At 44.0% G+C, this 20030-nt stretch overlaps 1 protein-coding gene across 3 annotated transcripts; it reads left to right on the top strand.

The window, feature by feature from the left end:
- Positions 1–237: 237 nt before the first annotated feature.
- RIOK3 (RIO kinase 3) lies at positions 238–19770 on the top strand. Of its 3 annotated transcripts, none has more exons than XM_040984796.1 (13): positions 238–439; positions 2959–3074; positions 3987–4132; positions 4229–4336; positions 4535–4644; positions 7112–7255; positions 8153–8280; positions 11033–11230; positions 12407–12566; positions 14993–15073; positions 15166–15255; positions 17145–17252; positions 18193–19770. In XM_040984796.1, the coding sequence occupies exons 1-13, from the start codon at positions 377–379 to the stop codon at positions 18298–18300; spliced, it is 1560 nt and encodes a 519-aa protein (XP_040840730.1). In that variant the 5' UTR covers positions 238–376; the 3' UTR covers positions 18301–19770. The 3 variants fall into 3 exon arrangements, with proteins under 3 accessions (XP_040840730.1, XP_040840733.1, XP_040840732.1); XM_040984799.1 differs by having other exon boundaries at positions 4035–4132; XM_040984798.1 differs by having other exon boundaries at positions 247–439; positions 17154–17252.
- Positions 19771–20030: the final 260 nt, after the last annotated feature.

Below are 20030 nucleotides of genomic sequence, written 5' to 3' on the forward strand. Positions count from 1 at the left end.
TAGCCGAGGGCAGGGCAGAGTCCCGAGCTGGAGGAAGCCACACCTACCCCTGCCCCGCCTGGACACAGTGACCACGGCCTCGAGCAGCCTCACCCCTGCTGACCAGCCGCACCTTGGCTGCCCCGCCGCCGGGCGCACAGCAGGCGGGGCGGGGCACGCCGCCTAGGGGTGGGACCAGGCGGAGGCAGCCAATAGGAAGCGAGTATCCCAGCGATGAGGGCGGAAGAGACGAGATCTAGTTCCGGACGCGGCGGCCACCGCCGCCATCTGTCACCTTAGCGCCGGCATCGGCACCCAGCCACATCTGTCTCCTCTCGGCAGAGCCTGCTTCCCACCCTGCCGCCTCTCTGCTCTGTTCTCGTCGCAGCCTTCTTCCATGGATCCTGTCGGAGTGGCATCGCCTGAGCCAGGGCCTGCAGCGGCCTGGGGCCCCAGCAAGGTGAGGAAAGGGGTGGTCGCGGCTTGGCGTACCTGTCTGGATGACCAGTGCTTTCCCAGAGAGGCAAGCCCTCTCAGGCTGTGAACCGCTCCCTGAGCAGACTGGACCCCAGCCCGGGAGGACGTGCGGCGGGGTGACGGGCCTCCCGTGGACACCCCCACCCCGGTCCCAGGGTTTGGTCTGTCTGTATTTCAGCACCTTGCTTACTGCTTTTCCGTTCATATATTGTAGCAGTCTTCGCTTTACAGACGTTGACAAGCACGGGCTTGTTTTGTCTTGAGCCAGATGAGTCAGCCCGACACACAGAAAGTTGGTTTGGGAAGCGGTTTGCTTGATGTGACAAGTGTGGCCGTGGCGGCGGTGCCTTCGCTTCTTGTTTTTGAAGGAGAGTAAAAGATAAAACCGCGGCGCTCCCACCCTCTCGCGGTCAGGTGCTCAGCACAGGCTGCGCCCTCCTTATCGTCCTTCAGCCCAATCGTGCTTTCCGTCGATGAGCGAACTGAAAACACTTGTTTCTAGCTGAATGCCTGGGTTCGGTGCTGCTGTTCCCCCACCTCCCCCGTACCTTCATTAGAAGAATGGAAAACTTCTGCCTCTGGGGAGTTTGTGATGGGGGCGAAACTGGCTATGAAGGGACCCAGCTCTTTTAGCTTCCTCGCTGTGCCTTGCATCCTAATAGAGAATACTGGCTCCACTTAAAAAGTTACCTATTCATCTTCAGGGGGTGGCCGAGGCACAGAAGGAAGCAAAGAGCTATGAAGTAAAAGAAAAACGGTTTTGTGAAAACTCTCATACAGTTTGTGGGGAGCATCTAAGATGGACAAACATGGTTACATCTGTGTATTTTTGGGGGGTGTGTGTGTGTATGTTTTTTTCCTGAGGCTTTGTTTACAACATCAAGATCAGACCGCATTGAATGAGAACACCAGTAGAGGAGATGAGTAAATGTATGCTCTATGTATTACACGCTTCCACTGATCCTCCACCATGACTGGCTAAAGAAAAAAAAAAAAAGGCCAGAGGAGGCATAGTTTATTCAGAATCCTCTCCTAACCTAAAGACGCATCTCACTTCGTAAAGTGTCAGTGATATGTGCTTCACACAAGTGTGACGTTTTGTGTTCAGTGTCAATGACAACAAGTGCTCCTGGGACGTTGCCAGGCACAACAGGAGAGTGTCCTGTCCCTCAGATGGGAGCTTGGGAAGACCCAAGTGTCACAGGAGCTTCTGGGCAGGAGGTGGAACTATTGGAAATTGTTACATGTTAACAGAAATAGCATGTTTCTATTAAAAAAAATTTCCAAAACAAAACATTAGTGAAGAGGATATTTGTTATTCGTTCTACGTTATTCGTTATTCGTGTTACAAACTTCTTGCACATGTTACTTAGAAGATTGCTGAATTCTCCCATCAGCTGTTTCCATCTTGTCTGTTGTGTTGGAGTAGACGTAGGAGGTGTAGTGAAACACCGAGAACAAACTTGAGTCCATCTGCAGACGCGGGTGTTGGTGGGCAGGTGTTTGGGGCGGTGACTAAGATGCTATGTGGGACTCCTGCATCCCCTGTTGGAGCGCTGCCTCGCCTTCAGAATCTAGGTCTGGCTGATGTGTACCCTGGGATGCAGCAGGTGTGATTCAAGCAGTTGAGTTGATGAGACCCAGGTGGGGTTCTGGGCTCCTGCCTGTGGCCTGGCCCAGCCCCAGCCACTGAGGGCGTTTGGAGTGTGAATCAGCGGTTGATAGGTCTCTTTGTGTCTGTCTGGCATTTGCTTTTCAAATGACAAAAATAGATAAACTTTTAAAAACTTGAAAATGATCTTTAAAAATTTTTGAATTCTAAACCTAATTCCTTAGAAAACATGAGTACACAGCCACTCACCCGCCATCCTCATGAGGGTGATGAGGTCAGCATCTGACACTCCATAGTACTTTTCTGCTTTTTTTTTTTTAAGAGGCACACCACCTCCTGGCTTTGTTTGCCTTTCCCTCTTCTTTCCCCACTCATCTGGTCCCTTCGCAAATAAGCTTCTCTGAAAAAGGCAGAGTTACATAGAGAGAAGGAGGGAAAGAGACAAAGGATCTTCCCATCCACTGGTTCACTCCCCAGTGACCACAACAGCAGGAGCTGGGCTGGTCAAGGGCCTGGAGCTTCCTCAGGGTCTCCCATGTGGAGGTAGGATTCCAAGCACTTGGGCCTCTTCCATTGCTTTCCCAAGTACGTTAGTAGGGAGCTGCAAAAGAAGTGGAACAGCCAGAAACTGAACCCAGTCTCTATGGGGCACTGACATTGTTAGTGGCGATTTGTCATGCTGTGTCATGATGGCAGCCCCACAAAGTACTTTTGGATATTATAGTTGTACTCATCCTAGTTAGAATTGAATAGAAGATGTATTCACTTCTCCAGTATCTGCAAATTTGAGGTTGATGTAACTAGTTTGGTTCTCATTAGATAGTTATTTCCAGGTTGTTTCATTATCAGTTGAACTCAATCGAACTACTTGCTACTCTCCGTTTAAACAGTGTCCATGGGCCACACCTCAAAATACAATGTCCTGTTCTTTGGCTGACGTCATGAGCGAACAGCTGGCTAAAGAACTGCAGTTGGAAGAAGAAGCTGCTGCTTTTCCTGAAGTTGCGTAAGTAAAATTTACAGCCTTTCATCTAGCAACTCGTCAGTCCAAAGTTTTAGGACTTGATTTGTGACTCTCCTGACAAATGATTTGCAAATATATTTAGAAACAGAAGGCAGTAGAAGGAATATCACAGGATGACTCCACTGATGTCGCAATTTTGATCCTCATCCTGTGTTCGTTTTCAATATTATCATGAACAAACCACTATTTCTCTTGACTTTGCTATTTCATGTTAATGCAGCATTGAAGTAGATAAGATACAGTTTTGTTTTGTTTTGTTTTTAAAGATTTATTTATTTTAATTGCAAAGTCAGATACACAGAAAGGAGGATAGGCAGAGAGGAAGATCTTCCGTCCGATGATTCACTCCCCAAGTGACCGCAATGGCCGGTGCTGCGCCGATCTGAATCCGGGAACCAAGAACCTCTCCCAGTTCTCCCACGCGGGTGCAGGGTCCCAAGGCCTTGGGCTGTCCTTGACTGCTTTCCCAGGCCACAAGCAGGGAGCTGGATGGGAAGTAGAGCTGCCGGGATTAGAACCGGTGGTGATATGGGATGCTGGCGCGTTCAAGGCGAGGACTTTAGCTGCTAGGCCACGCCGCCAGGCCCAAGGTACAGTTTTGATGACGTGTTTATAGCTTATCATTTGTGTAGCTGTTTGTGCCTCCTTGAGTAGACCACAGAACCACTGTATTTGGCGTGGCAGTTCAAGTTTAATGGTGGGCTCAAGCTCTCTTGCTACTCTAGAGGAGCCGTACCTTTGGCAGGAACCTAGCTGGGCAAGTAGAGGCAGATAGTTTGTAAACTTTCTTCCCAGTGATCAGTACAAGTTTGACATGCACAATGCACAGTGAACTCTCACTCGATAGCCTCCTTGTGCACACACACTGTATTTGTGTCACCCTATTTTGTATAGTGCTGCTGATGGACCATTTGTCTCTGGAGAAAATGTTGACACCTCCAGTGATCTAATGCTGGCCCAGATGCTACAGATGGAATTTGACAGGGAATATGATGCACAGCTGAGGCGTGAAGAAAAGAAATTCAATGGAGACAGCAAAGGTACTCTTAGCTCTTGTGACAACTCCTTTGGCTATAAGAAAGTGTGTGTTCTATGCCCCTAAATAAAGCATCAACCTTTTTTTTTTGCCTTTTAAGTTTCTATTTCTTTTGAAAATTATCGAAAAGTGCATCCTTATGAAGACAGTGACAGCTCTGAGGACGAGGTTGACTGGCAGGACACGCGTGATGATCCCTACAGACCAGGTATCTTGCTTGCGTCTCCTGGGCCGGGATGGAGGATTAGAAAGGCAAGCTTTTTCCAGGGAGCCTTTGTCATTTTCCACTCATCTTTGAATCATATATGGTAATTTACTCTCACTGGATTCAAGTGTCTTTTCATTGGATGCTACACTTTAGCCTTTGTTAATTTGATCTACTGTGTTTGTCTTGATTACCTTTAAGCAAAGCCAGTTCCCACTCCCAAAAAGGGCTTTATTGGAAAAGGAAAAGATATCACCACCAAACATGATGAAGTTGTGTGTGGGAGAAAGAACACAGCAAGAATGGAAAATGTAAGTTAAAGGAAGTATCTCTCTTGCAATTGAAACTTTAGTTTGAATAAATTTTAAAAACTAGATTCTAAATATAGTATCTTAAAAATACCTTTTTTCTTCCTTGCTAAAATGTTTTAGAGGATAAGATAGCAATGCCTTGAAAACTGATCCATTTATAACTCTAACTAAAACAATATATTCTTTTTTTGTAAAGATTTATTTTTATTATTTTTTTATTGGAAAGGCCAGATATACAGAGAGGAGAGACAGAGAGGAAGATCTTCCGTCCGATGATTCACTCCCCAAGTGAGCGCAATGGCCGATGCTATGCCGATCCGAAGAGCCAGGAGACTCTTCCAGGTCTCCCACGCGGGTGCAGGGTTCCAAAGCTTTGGGCTGTCCTCCACTGCTCTCCCGGGCCACAGGCAGGGAGCTGGAAGGGCAGCGGGGCTGCCGGGATAGAACCGGCGCCCATATGGGATCCCGGGCGTGCAAGGCGAGGACCTTAACCACTTGCGTCACCGCGCTGGGCCCCAATATATTCTTTAAAAATTATTTTTTTGAAAAAGAAAGTTGTACAGAAAGAGGAAAAAGAGGAGAGACAGAGAGGAATCTTCCATCAACTGATTCACACCCCACATGGCTGTGATAGCTGGAGCTGAGCCAATTTGGAGCCAGGGCTTAGGAATTTTTTTCCAATTCCTGTTTTCCACTTCTTTCCTGGGCACGTTAGCAGGGAGCTGGACTGACAGTGGAGCAGCTAGATGCCAGTTCCACAGACAGCAGCTTACCCATTGTGCCATGGCCCCAGTCCCAAAATAAAAACAAAAGAACTCAACGTGTGTATATTTAGAAATAGCTTTTTGCTTATTTGTTTGTTTGTTTTTACGATGTATTAACTTGCTTGAAAGGAGAGAGAGGTCACCTGCTGGTTCACTCCTCCAGTGGCAAAGCCAGTAGCTTCCTCTGCATCTCCACATGGGCCATCTTCTGCTGGTTCCGTAGTGTGTTAGGGGCTTGAACTGGCACCCAATGGGATGCTGGCACTGCCAGCATCAGTTTTACCCATTGTGCCACAGCATCAATTCCTGTTACCACTTTAAAGGAAAAAATTATTTTTAATGATTTATTTGGAGTCAGAGAAAAAGGAGACAGAGAGAGAAAGATCTTCTAGATCTTCTTCCTGCTTGTCCACTCCCAAATGGCTGTAACAGCTGGGGTTAGGCCAGGCCAACACCAGAAACTAGGAGCCAAGACTTTTCTGGATCTGCCACGTGGGTGGCAGGGTTCAAAGTACTCCTTTCTTTTTCCAGGCCATTAACAGGGAGCTTGATCAGAAGTGAAGCAACTGGAACTTGAACATCCAGCTATGTGGCCATAATGCACTGTGCTGTAATGCTGACCCATGTATTATTTGAATTTTTTTCTTGTGTCTGAACTATGTAAAGTCAGCAATGTAATTTTAAATAGTAACCCTCTAGGACCAGCATTTGACCTGGCAGTTCAGACACTGGGTAGGCTGCCTGCCGCCCACATGGGTGAATTCCTGCCTCAGGCTTCAGACTGCAGCTTCTTGCCAATGGGGACCTTGGGAGGTAGCAGTTGGCGCATATGGCAGAGAGCTGGCTTGCATTCATTCCTAGCTCCCAGCGGTAGCCAAGCCCAGTCTCAGTTATTTAGAACATTTGGGGAATGTTCAGATCAGCGGATAGTAAGAGAAAAAAGAAACATGCACATAAGTAAGTATATATTTAAAGTAATAAATATTCTTGTACAAATATTATGGTTAATATAAAGTATTTAGAGTTTAGAGTACAAGTTTTTAATATAAATCCTTTATTAAAAGATTTAATAATGCTGGATCTGACTCAACAGCAGTGCTTTTCAGTAGAATTTTCTGTAATAATGGAAATATTCTTTGGGCTTTCCAGGATGGTGGTCATAATTGTTGTTGAGGACCTGAAATAACTGAGGAAGTGCATTTTAAATTTTAAATTAAATTTAAATAGATTTAAATAAATTAATTTAAATGCTAACTAATTTATAGGCATGTGGCTAGTAGCTAGTAGCTGCAATATGCATTTGTTGAGCACTAGAACATAATTGTCATGGTTGCTCTGGGCACATTTTTCTAGCCTACTCCTCCAAAATTATTAATTATGAAACTGTTTGCTTAGTAAGTTTTGGTGTAGGCTTCACAATATCGTAATTTGTTCCTTGATGGATATAGAAGTGAGGTGCAAAGCATACATTGAAAGACCTCATTTTTAGGTGTGATTAAGTGTTTGCTGTTGGTGCAAATAAACACTTTGGGCTGTAATTTCTTAAATAGTATTACTCCTCTTTCTCTTATTTTTCCCTGTAGTCCTTGTGGATTGTGTTTGGAGAGCGTCATCCTCCGAGTGGAGGCCAATCTCATGGTTGCTGTCTAACGCTGTCCTGCCTTAGAGCGTTTCAGTTCTAATTCTTCTTCTTCCTCTGGCAGTTTGCGCCTGGCTTTCAGGTTGGAGATGGAATTGGAATGGATTTGAAACTGTCCAACCACGTTTTCAACGCCCTGAAACAGCATGCCTACTCCGAGGAGCGCCGGAGCGCCCGCGTGCATGAAAAGAAGGAGCATTCTACCGCGGTGAGGGCCCTTGGGTCCTGTCTCTGTACTGGGCACAGTCATCCTTCTCGTTTGTCAGGGAGAAAATAACACAAAACTGTGTCCTTTGGTATCCGGAGAGCAGGCACCGCTGCTCTGACGGTGAGGCAGAGGTGCAGTCAGCCAACCTCTTCACCTTCAGACACTTCCTGTGCAGGCTGTGGGTGGGCCTGGCTGGTTGGCCTACTGGGCCTCAGTTGTTTTTGCCCGACATGTGCCATGTCCAAGCTGCCCCCCAAGTCTTTCAGTGGGTCTCCCCACCCTGTGCTCGCTAGTTGCAATGGCTTTGCCTTAACCAAAGTTGGGGAACTTGTGGCCTGCAGACTGTATAAAGTCCACAAAACCATTTGCCCTTGTTCTTGGCAAGGCAACCACAGGTAGGGCTTGAAATTCAGCAAGGCTATAGGAAGCTAGTTTTTAATTTGATAATTGTGAATGATGCTATAAAAATCCAAATGGCCCTTGGCATGAAGGAGACTTCACCCTGTTAAGCTCTTGAAGTCCTCTTGGGCCCGCCCTCAAGATATCCCAACCTCTTGTGGCCCAGGTTTGGAATTGCCACCACCTGCTCTCAGCTGTCTGTCTCCGTGTGAGCTGCCCCTCGAATCCCGGCCGCATAGCTCATCCCAGGAGTCTCTCCTCCGGTGTCTGATTCTTAATATTCTTTTAGATGCCCACTTCCAAGGATAAAGAATTACATTTATGGGAATGAATTGCATCTTGTCGGCACTCTTTTAGGAACCTGTTACGTATACTTGTAGATAAATTAAGTAATAAAGTTAAGAAGTATATGTTTATTCTGAGTGTTAGAGATTAAAAATGGCTCAGAAAATGAATGATTAACTATTATTTTCACTTATAGCACTTTATCTCTTACAGGAAAAAGCAGTTGATCCTAAGACACGTCTACTTATGTATAAAATGATCAACTCTGGAATGTTGGAGGCAATCACTGGCTGTATTAGCACAGGAAAGGAATCTGTTGTCTTCCATGCCTATGGAGGGAGGTAAATGAGCGCCACCCAATCTCATGACAGAAACAGCAGCTTAGTACCTTCTTCTGTGCTGCTGGCTTTCCACAGAGCTAGTGCTGCATGGCAACCAGCGTCACTTAGAGTGTTATTGTGGAAAGTTTAAACAGGGCTATATGAAGAAAGTAACTACTAATGGTTTTGTGCAGATCCTCCAGCATTTTTTTCTAGGAAGTATTACCTCCTGGTAGTCAGGCAGCACATCGGCCACTGTGCAGCAGAACCTGAACTGGGTTTTTTTGTTTTTGTTTTTTTAAGATTTATTTATTTTTATTGCAAAGTCAGATATACAGAGAGGAGGAGAGACAAAGAGGAAGATCTTCCATCCAATGATTCATTCCCCAAGCGGCCGCAACAGCCAGTGCTACACTGATCCGAAGAGCCAGGAGCTCTTCCAGGTCTCCCACAGGGGGCAGGGTCCCAAGGCTTTGGGCTGTCCTTGACTGTTTTCCCAGGCCACAAGCAGGGAGCTGGATGGGAAGTGGAGCTGCTGGGACCAGAACTGGTCCCCATATGGGATCCTAGTGCATGCAAGGCGAGGACCTTAACCACTATGCTATCATGCCGGGCCCTGAACCGAGGTTTTCTAGGGGTCTTTTTACCGTGGCTTCAGGAAGGTGCATTTAGTGTTACTGCCTTCTCTCCTGTAACTTTGATCCTTATTTTAAGAAATTCTACCTTTAAATAATGCTCACATGTTTTCAGAAAATGTCTTCTGAAGACCTTAAGCCAGTTTAGATCTTACCCACCTAACTTGCCACAAGGACTTTCTGAGTAGACAGTGTCACAAGGGAGAGAGAAGTGGAGCCTGGCTAGAGTGTAAGCCATGCAGTCTGCTTCCTTGCCCTGGGGGCCGTCTGCAGAGACTTCAGCCATTCCTTTACCTTGACATTGGTTTTGTTTTTTTGTTTTTTTGTTTTTGTTTTTAATTCGAAAGTCAGATTTACATAGAAAAGGAGAGACGGAAAGTTCTTCCCTCCACTGTTTCACTCCCCAAGTGACTGCGATGGCCAGAGCCAAGCCAATCCATAGCTAGGAGCCAGGAGCTTCTTCCGAGTCTCCCACATGAGTTTAGGGTTTCAAGGCTTTGGGTTGTCCTCTATTACCTTCCCAGGCCACAAGCAGGGAGCTAGAAGGGAAGTAGAACAGCCGGGATACAAACCGGTGCCCATATGGGATCCTGGCACATGCAAGATAAGGATTTAGCTGCTAGGCTATTTCAGTGGGCCTTACCTTGACATTTTTGATTTAAAAAGTTAAAGCAGATAGCAGCAAATGTTCTGTTTTTGTGGATTTTTTTAAGCATATAAAGTACCTCAGAATGGGCCCGATACAATAGTGTAATGGTTAAGGTCCTCGCATTGAACGCACCAGGATCCCATATGGGCGCTGGTTCTAATTCCAGCAGCTCCACTTCCCCATCCAGCTCCCTGCTTGTGGCCTGGGAAAGCAGTCAAGGACAGCCCAAAGGCTTGGAACCCTCACCCACATGGGAGACCTGGAAAGAAGTTCCTGGCTCCTGGCTTCAGATCAGTGCAGCACAGGCTGTTGCATTCACTTGGGGAGTGAATCGTTGGGTGGAAGATCTTTCCTGTCTGTCTCTCCTCCTCTCTGTATATGTGTATTTCCAATGAAAATAAATAAATCTTTAAAAAATAAATAAAACCTAGACCATAGGACATGTAATTTAGTAAGAGACGAAAAAGCTTGTCTTTTTATAGTAGGAAAATTGGGTAAGTTTATAAATTGGCCTGCATGGTATTGGTCTTGTGTATTTGGGTAATGTCTCATGTTCTGGGCTAAGCTGTTCCAGTGGAAGGGAGCTGATGTCAGAACCCAGCCTGTTGCCTCTAGAAAAGTCTTTCGTGTTGGAAATTGCTTCCTTGTTCAAAGTCTCTGTGAGAGCTGATGCGTGCACTCACTAGGTGTTTGAGCAGCTGCCCGTCCAAGGTCTTCAGCTGGGTGTGGGGGCTACAACAGGGCACAGGAGGCCCCTGCTTTAAAAGCGTGTACTCTCCCCACCCCGAGATAACAGTGAGTTACCAGATTCGTGCTGTGCCAGTGGCCAAGGCAGATGATGTCATAGTGAATGGTGGTGGTTTTGATGAGTAAAACAAGGAAGTGTTCTCTAATAGGGTGGCATTTGGGTGACACATCCAGGATGTGCCAGAGATCGGGGCAAAGGGCGTTTTGCACTAGAGAACAGATGATGCTGATCCCTTAAGCCAGTTAGGAATGGACAGATGCTGCACTTCAGAAATAAAACCCATACATCAGGTTTTTTTAAGATCTAACACTTGGGGCCTGGCGCAATGGCCTAGCAGCTAAATCGTAGTGGTCCATTTCTTTTCTACGCCAGCTCCACTTCCCATCCAGCTCCCTGCTTGTGGCCTGGGAAAGCAGTCGAGGACAGCCCAAGGCCTTGGGACCCTGCACCCGCGTGGGAGACCTGGAGGAAGTTCCTGGTTCCTGGGTTCGGATCAGTGCAGCTCCACTCATTGCAGTCACTTGGGGAGTGAATCATTGGATGGAAGATCTTTCCTGTCTGTCTTTCTTCCTCTCTGTATATCTGACTTTGCAATAAAAATAAATAAATCTTTTTTAAAAATCTAACACTTGAAGTATTAAAATACAAAACATGATGTTCTCAGAGAAGGTAGTGTTGGTGTATTTGGGGATTGTTTCACCTGTCAGCTGGTACTGACTTGGTTTTTCTTCTCCCACTTAGCATGGAGGAAGAGAAGGAAGATTGTAAAGCTATACCCACAGAATGTGCCATCAAGGTATTTAAAACAACCCTTAATGAATTTAAGAATCGTGACAAATATATTAAAGATGATTTCAGGTTTAAAGATCGCTTCAGTAAACTAAATCCACGTAAGATCATCCGCATGTGGGCAGAAAAAGAAATGCACAATCTCACCAGGTAAAGAAACTCACTGTGCTAGAACATTCTTGCTAATTACCTTCCCTTCTTGGGCCTGAAATAAATTATTAAAATAATGAATGGATTTAGGACTTTAGTATTTAATGAAACTTATTATTAAGGAAACTGTTCCATGTCTAACCGAAAAGCGTACCTTTAAAATGAAAAACTCATTTTTTTTTTCCACAGTGAAGTTTGAGGGAAACCAAGGCATTTTGAGACATTTTGTCATAAGCCTACATGTTTTCTTTTAAACTTTTCCCAGAAATAAAATTCCCAGCTTCCAGTTAGGCTTAGTATAATGATTTCCACCGCCACACCTCCCGGGATAGATGGTTTATGGCATCTAACTTGTTAGTTTGGGGAGGGTAGCATCTTGTCAGTCAAATTATTCTGCTGTAATTTATTAGACTTGTTTCTCTGTTCTCTAAAGAATTTATTTTCTATTAGGGAATTAGTTAACCAAGAAATTAATAAATAACACTTCTCATTAATAGAAGTTACCATTATCTTAATCCATGGAAAGCTTAATTTTAGTTCTTTTGTGAAGGTGTTTGCTTTCCAAAGTAATTATCTATATTTATTAGTTGCAAAATTCTTCTGCTTAGAACTTGCAAGTAGAGTAATTTTGTCAGAAGGCTTGCTGTCCTCCCATCTCCTTGTCAGTGAGAGCTCAGCCTTCGCCATGCTAGTGCTGCTTTAACACCTTCCCCCAGTCCTCAGGTCCTGCGCAGAGCCCTTCGGTGACGGGAAGCTTGCCTGCCTCTGTAGCCCTGGCCCATAACACCCTTCCTCCCTCCAGCATCCAGCGGTGTGGGCTAATCTGAATCCACCACACAGGCTGTGCTCTGGAAAGTGTCTGCTGTGTTTCCTGGCTAAATCCTGTTCCACACCTCGCCTTCTAAGATGGCTTCCTTGGTGCTGGGTGATCGCACACCTCTTACCACTGCATGTCCCCAGCTGCACTGTCCCTGCCTCCTCTCTGTCATTCGTCCCAACCCCAGAGTTTCAGAGTTTCCCCAAAGGGCAGAGGCTGGGTCTTACTGTCTTTTTATTCCCATTTGCCAGGTAGAATAAAATGTCTGTTCCTTGCAGGCCCTGGTTAGATATTTGTTGAATAAATGACATGTTTTCTCTACCTAATCTTTACATTCTTGATCATTTCTTTCTATATAGAATGCAGAGAGCTGGAATTCCTTGTCCGACAGTTGTACTGCTCAAGAAACACATTTTAGTTATGTCTTTTATTGGCCAAGATCAAGTTCCAGCCCCTAAATTAAAAGAAGTAAAGCTCAGTAGTGAAGAATTGAAAGACGCTTACTACCAAACTCTTCATGTAAGTTGTGCCTTTGAAAGCACTCACATTTACATACTGGCTTTTCAAAACAGTTCCTATAAACTTTTTTAAAGGTTTATTTATTTATTTATTTTTTATTTACTTGAAAGGCGGAGCTGCCAGCATTGTAGCATAGTGGGTAAAGCCCCTGCCTGCGACATTGGCATCCCAACTGGTTACCAGTTTGAATCCTGGCTGTTCCTCTTCTGATCCAGCTTCTGCTGATATGCCTAGGAGACCCAGAGGAAGCTGCTGGCTTCTGCCTGGCCCAGTCCCCATCATAACAGTCATTTGGGTGTGAACCATCAGATGAAAGATCTCTGTGTCTTTCAAACAAGTTTTAAACACACACAGACATATAGAAAGCCGAAGGAAAAGGGAAAGTGAGCTCCTTCATTTACTGGTCTACTCCCTAAATGCCTTTAGCAGCCAGGGCTGGTCCTAGCCCCAGCTGGAAGCCTGGGACTCCATTGAGGTCTCCACGTGAATGGCGGGGACCACAGTGCTTGAGCCATCACCTGCTACCTCCCATGGAATAGTTTAGCAGGAAGCTGAAAGGGAAAGCATAGCCAGTATTCAAACCCTGGTACTTCAGTATGGGATGTGAGTGTCCCAAGGAGTGACTGAATTGCTGTGCCAAATGCGTGCCCCTCTTGTACATTTTAAAAGAAAATCCCAGATAATTCTATTTCAGGTGATGCGGCAAGGACAGACTGAAATTTGTGATGAAGTACTAATGTTTTTCTATCAATATGTGTATGTCTTAAGTAGCTTTGAAAAAATTACAGGCTTATACAGCAAAAGGAGGCTTCATTGCTAATGTTAGTAAGACAGTTCTCACAACTTGAGTACATTGGTGTTGCTAGCTCTGACAGATCCAGTGCCTCATAACTGTATGCTTGCCTGGCTCTAACAGTGTTAGAAATGCGAGAGAGCGTCTAAGGATTCAAGGAAAGTGGAATTGAAAAGTAGAATTGAAAAAAAAAAAATTTATGCAAAAGAAATTGAAATTTGTGCAGTTTTTTCCATAATGTGCATTTCACAAGATTTTTTTGAAGACCTCTCCTATCTGTTGTGAAGCAGATTTGGCTTCAGCATATCTAAGAAAGTAGTGATGAGAACTGAAGATACATAGCTCAGGTGCTGAAGCTTAAAGAGAGGAATCTCGAGGAAGCCAGGCATGCTCTGAACAGCAGTTATATCCAACCTGAGGGCGTTCTCGCCTTAGAAAATGTTCCCTGGACTGGCGATTTGGCACTGCACGTTAAACCCTTGCTCATGACTTTGGCATCTCTTATTGGAACTCTGATTTGAGTCGTGGCTACGTCACTTCCCATCAAGCTCCCTGCTGATGTACCTCGGTAAACAATAGAGGACAGCTCAAGTCCCTGAGCCCCTGCCACCCACAAAGGAGACCTGGGTGGAATTATGTGCTCCTACTGCGGCCACTGGGGAGTGAACCAGAGGGTGATGGAAGATTTTTCTCTCTCTCCTTTCTCTCCCTCTATGCATTGCCCTGCCTTTCAAATAAGTTTCCTGGGACTGTCATTGTTTCTCTATATAGCTTTAATTGAACACTGGAGAATTTACATGCTTCTTCAGTGTCTGCCTGGAGTTCTCATGTCACATGAATATCAAAAGTGTTGTTCAGTTAACTTGCTATGATAGAACTAGGGAAATGGTCTTCTCTGCCTCCAGAAGGAGCAACAAAAGGAAAATGAAGTGTGTTTGTAGGCAGGGTGGCCAGGGAAGAGAGGAAGTAGTGATAAACCTTTCTTATGTCATTCTGATTCATCAGCGTTGATGGCAGCTCTGAGTCCAGTGGTCACCATCAACAATGAATACATAGTACCACTTAATTTGTAAGGATGAGCTCTCATTTCTGCCATGTCTGGCAGGAAATACTTTTCACTTGGAAATTGTATGAGGGATCTTCAGAAAGCTAATGTGAAATGTGTATCATGAAAAAACCATGTGTGGACTTCAAAATGCTTTTTCACCCAAATAAATTTAACTTACTTGTAATTCCATTCCCCAGTTTTTTCAGCTTCCCTTGTGTGTGCTCCGTAGAGGTCTCAGTAGGATAGCTGTCCTTTTGTAAGTGGAAGCAGATTTACCAAGGTCCTCTGACTAACGGCCACAGATCTAGTGTGAGAATCTAGAATTGACCCTTGATCTCCTGCCCCTGCTGTCCTGCGGACCAGGGTGTGGCATGTCACATACTGATTGCCACTGTCTTACTGTTCCCACATTCCATTTGAAACACCAAAGGGAAAAACCAAGAGCTGGATGACATAGATAACGAGGAAATAGGTGCTTCCACCTTGTTCTTTTTGGAAAATACTGGTGGGGTTCCCTGTTTTAGCTCTGTAGGTGAGTTGGGATCATTCCTTTCTTGCTGAAGTCTTTGCCTTCCCTCCGCACAGTTGATGCAGCAGCTGTATAACGAGTGCACGCTTGTCCATGCTGACCTCAGCGAGTACAACATGCTGTGGCATGCTGGGAAGGTGAGGAGCACATTTTGTTGATGTTTACGTTAAATTGCTACAAGTCAGTTGTTGAAAGTAAATTGATTGATGTATTCTTTGTATTTAAATAGGTCTGGTTGATTGATGTCAGTCAGTCAGTAGAGCCAACCCATCCTCATGGCTTGGAATTCCTATTCCGGGACTGCAGGAATGTCTCCCAGGTAGGCATGTAACCAGTATGTACTTTTGGGTGAGATGTGACAGGCCCACCCTTGTGGTAAGTAAAAAGACATCGTCTTAGAAGCTGAAAGAATGGATATTGGCTACTTTTAGGATAAGGAAGTAAAAATCAGTTTTGATTTTCAGCAAGAATTCGATTCTGTGTCTGATATCATGAGGAAAATTTCCTAGGGAGTTTTGCCTTTGGTTGCTGGTTTTACAGCAGCTAGAACAGAACCTGCTAGAGGGAGAGTATCCTGACCAAACTTCTGAAATCCAAAGTGCTCAGATCTGAAGGTGTAAGTAGAAATTGCCACACTTGACCTCAGGTATCAGGTGGCTATCAAAAAGTAGCCACACTACAATTATTGTATAAAATCACCCTCAGGCTTTGTGTATTAAGTGGATGCAAAGTACAAGTTATTTCCTGTTTAGTCGTTTGTCCCTTCCCCAAGATACCTCATTATATATATGCAAGTATTCCAAAACCGGAAAACAATCCAAAACACTTTTGGCCCCGGGTGATCTGGTTGGGGGATGCCCAGTCTGTACCCCGTAGGCCTGCAAGCTTATTAACGCTCCTGTTATCACCACTGAAAAGAAGACAGGCTCCTCAGTGTGAGAGAGAATACACAAGAGAGAAGAACTGAGGAAGCACACAAATGGGTCATGTTTGTTTACCATTTCTAAGCAAATGGGGAATTAGCAACAACTGAGGTAGGAGTGGTTTTCCTAACGCACAGAAGAGGTACATATCAGAAATAATCACTGAGCCCACTTGAAAATTTTTGTTTAGGTTAGTGCTTTGCACCTGCACATTAAAGCAGTACCAAGCAATTTTATGTAGTAACTTCCCCAACTCAGCTTATCCTTGGTTTCATTTCACATGGTTTCGTTTGCTTAGTCAACTACAGTCCAAAAATATTAAGTGGAAATTTCTGTAATGAACAATGTGTGAGTTTTAAACTGCACATTCTTCTAAATAGTCTGGTAGATTCTCACCCTGTTTTGCCCAGGACATGAATCGCCCTTTTGTCCAGCGGCCTCAGTTACCATGTCGCAATGTGAAAGTCCTGGAGTTCAGTAAACCTTTATGTGCTGGGTTAGTGCTGTTCATTCGTCTGCATTCATCTCACACTTGGGCGTTGTGTCATTTTATGTCATCACAGGAATGGCGAATACAGGAGTAAAATGAGATTTTGACAGATCACATTCACCTAACTTATTATAGTATGTTGCTAGAATTGTTCTCTTTCATTACATAGCTTTTATCTCTTTACTGTACCTAACTTAACATTAAGTTTTATCATATAAAAGTTAGGAGAATGTTGTATATATAGAGCTTAATGTTATTCATGCTTTTGGGAATCTGCTGAAGGTCCTGGGATGCATCTTGCACAGATGGGTCTGGACCACTGTATCTGCCACTTATTTCTCTAGTTACAAGTTGCAATGTGATAAACTAAATCTAGAAAGTCAAAGAGATGAGTCAAGAGAATGAAAGGGAGTGGAACCTGAGCATAGCTACACTGACGTGAGAAATTCAAGTATATCCCCTGTGTTTCTTTTTTTAAATTTTATTTTTGATAATTTTTACATAGTTGATTAGGGTGCGAAGGATCAAGGACTGGAGGAAAGAGGGTGAAACCATTGTTTTCACATTCTCTTTTTTCCTTCCTGTATCTGGGGGAAGAGGGGAGATAAGGGGAGATGCCACACGCAACCTCCCAACCATCCCAGGGTCCCCGATGTGGGGCATGTTCCAAGGGTCATGCTCAAGTGGTTTTGATAGTTCAGCAGTTCTGAATTGCTATGGATCTTGCTGTTCCAGTCACGATGAGATCTTTCCAGAATCCACTGGTTGACATAGTCCCTGGTGTTTCTTTACCAGTTTTTCCAGAAAGGAGGAGTGAAAGAAGCTCTAGGTGAACGAGAACTCTTCAATGCTGTTTCAGGCTTAAACATCTCGGCAGATAACGAGGTGGATTTCTTAGCTGAGGTAAGTGATGCGTAGCTGCCTTCACCTTGCCAGGATGGAGGGCTGCAGAGAGGAGAGAGCTGACAGAGCTGACTTGATCCTGTTTTCCCTCCCAAACCACAGCACAGAGCTGCCTGTGGTTGCAATGCTTTGGCCCTCAGCTGACTTACAACTTAGGATAATTATGCAGAAAAAAAAACCTTGTCAGGGAATCCCAGAGTTCAGTAAGATGAATGGATGACACATTTGCAGTAGAGTCCTGTTTCCTTTATTGAGTGACTAAAGTTACTTGAAGAATACTCTGGGTGATGGCAGAAGCAACACTACATGATCCTTGTCCTTAACGAACACAGAAAGGTAGAAATAGCCAGTCATTATAATATCAGAGCAGACCCATAAAAAAAAAAAAAAAAAACTTCCTCCATCGAAGGTTTCTAAAAACCAAACAGAAACTGAGAAGTAGCAGCTAATTATTTCCAACATTACACCAAAGCAGAGAGTGATGGCAGTATGTTCCCAAACTCCTAAATAGTTCTTGAGGTTGGCCGAGGTATCCTGGCAGCTAAAGCCCGGGGAAGATATAGCAGAATGCTGTCAATTCAGCCTCTAGCAGAAATTAGCACTCAACAAGTAGCAATGTTGAATGAATGCTGGACTTTGTTTCTTGTTGTTGCTACTGTTCCTGGAAGGCTTTATGGAACCCACATTAAGACATAAACTGATTTAGTGTGCTGGCTTGAAAGCCCAAATATCGACCCAGCTAGTATAGTCAAGCAAAAACCATGCATGAACATATGAACATATGTGTACACACACATACATAAACATGGAAGAATTCTAATTCAAGGTCAGAATCAATAAGGGATGATCTTGTTTTAAGAGAAAAATACTGCCTTAATCCAAAGTATGGTTTCCATGAAGTAGAAATTTGACAAATATATTCAACATATTCATTTTGTAGATAGAGGCTTTGGAGAAAATGAATGAAGATCATGTTCAGAAGAATGGAAGAAAAGCTGCTTCATTTTTGAAAGACGATAGCGGCCCACCAGTACTGTATAACGAATAGCACCAGGACCCACTGCTTTCTGCGTTAACTCGGTGGTGATCGTCAGCTGCCAAGAGCCAGCGGAGTCATGGGTGATTGAGATACCAAACCACTGGTGCTCCTGTGCTTTCTGCCCCTGGTACCCCACGTGCCGGATGTGTGGAACGTTCAGCTCGACATCGAGAGAATAAATGTCACTACCTCTCAGCTTCTGAACAGGATGATAGAATTCTTTAACAGCTCTAAGTTATCTAACTGAAGTTGACCTGGCTTACAGGCCGCATGATGTAAGATGTTTTCATGAGAATTCGAAAAGTTTAGCCAACACTTCCAGGCACAGAGGACGGGGCAGGTGTTTTTTCCCACGGGGCTTTGGTGACAGCATGCTTGGCTTGGTCACCTCCCAGTTTTGTGTGGCATCTTTCCTCACATGTTTTATTGGACAAAGTTGGCCCTCCTTCGTTCTTGTTCTTTACAAATGTGACTTCACAGGAAAATTTCTTCTCCTTCATGGATATTACTAATGGAAATCTGTTCTCAGAATGACCGAGGGAAACATAAAAGCAATGTAGTTTTTATTGATACATCCCACAAAAATGAACTCAGTTTTATTTTTTCCATGTTCAGATCCAAGAAAAGGCATGTGAGAAATTCATTGTCCACATTTTAAAATTTCACTTTTTAAACTTTTCTACATTTAGATAAAAGGTTAGGATGTAGCTCAAGGTCTGGCTGCTTGACATTTATACTGAAACGTGTATCATTTAGAAGGACAGAACACAAGACTTAACCATGTCTGACACACTAGGTGAGACAGATTTCAGTATACATCTCAGTAAAACTTGATTTTCAGAGAAACATAGCAAACTGATGAGGAAATAATGTTAAAGGGTATGTACTAAAACAACTTGGATACCAAATTAACCAACTGATTGAGAGGTCTAACCTCACTTAAGTCCTTCACTGCCTGGACAGACACCGGCGTTGTTGGGATTCAGGTTTGTTCTGTAACTGCAGCAGCATCATTCCTTGTGTTACTGTAGTCAGACTGGAACCCCCGAGTGAAGAGCCATGCTTTCTGTCTGGTAATAAAAAGTAAATGTCTAGACAGCATTTACCCTTGAAAACTTACCTTTTAACATTCACATTACTTTAAAAGGCCAAGTATGTTCTGTCTATAAAAATATTTATTTTTGTTTCTATGATATATAGGTTTTAACTGCATTTCAAAGGAATGTGATTTGGGATTGGGTATTCATTATGTTTCTGAAATGTGTACTGCTCTGAAACGGAGATTTAACTGGTTGGTGATTATTGGCTTTGAAGAAATTTCAGAGAAAGAAATTTTTAATACTGTTAACCATTTAAAACTTGCCTGGATTTGTTTTCTGACATACTCTGACAAAAACCAGCAAGCCATTGCTGTGTGGCATCGTGGGAGTGTGCTGTGAACATGCTTTTCAAGAAATTAAAAATGCAAAGTTCATTTTAGAATTGGTCCTTTGTGTGCATCCTTCCTGTCCCTTATGTTAACTTGTGTTCTGGCACCAAGTCACCCTTTTTGTACAAAATTAACCAAAGATTTATTTTTACTGGAAAAGCAGATTTACAGAGGGAAAGATCTTCTGTCCCCTGGTTTACTCCCTAAGTGGCCACAGTAGCTGGGGCTGAGCTGATCTGAAGCCAGGAGCCTCTTCCTGGTCTCCTACGTTGGTTCAGGATCCCAAGGCTTTGGGCTGCCCTCGACTGCT

The sequence above is a fragment of the Ochotona curzoniae genome, unplaced genomic scaffold (genome assembly GCF_017591425.1).
Source record: "Ochotona curzoniae isolate NIBS_2020 unplaced genomic scaffold, NIBS_Ocur_1.0 contig_43, whole genome shotgun sequence".
Classification (NCBI taxonomy): Eukaryota; Metazoa; Chordata; class Mammalia; order Lagomorpha; family Ochotonidae; genus Ochotona; species Ochotona curzoniae.

What these genes read in the sequence shown, in the direction of transcription:
- RIOK3 (XM_040984796.1), top strand. Translation starts at nt 377, where the DNA reads ATGGATCCTGTCGGAGTGGCATCGCCTGAGCCAGGGCCTGCAGCGGCC. An exon ending in AGAAGGAGCATTCTACCGCG is followed by an intron (nt 7,256 to 8,152) that starts GTGAGGGCCCTT and finishes TATCTCTTACAG; the next exon opens with GAAAAAGCAGTTGATCCTAA. An exon ending in GAAATGCACAATCTCACCAG is followed by an intron (nt 11,231 to 12,406) that starts GTAAAGAAACTC and finishes CTTTCTATATAG; the next exon opens with AATGCAGAGAGCTGGAATTC.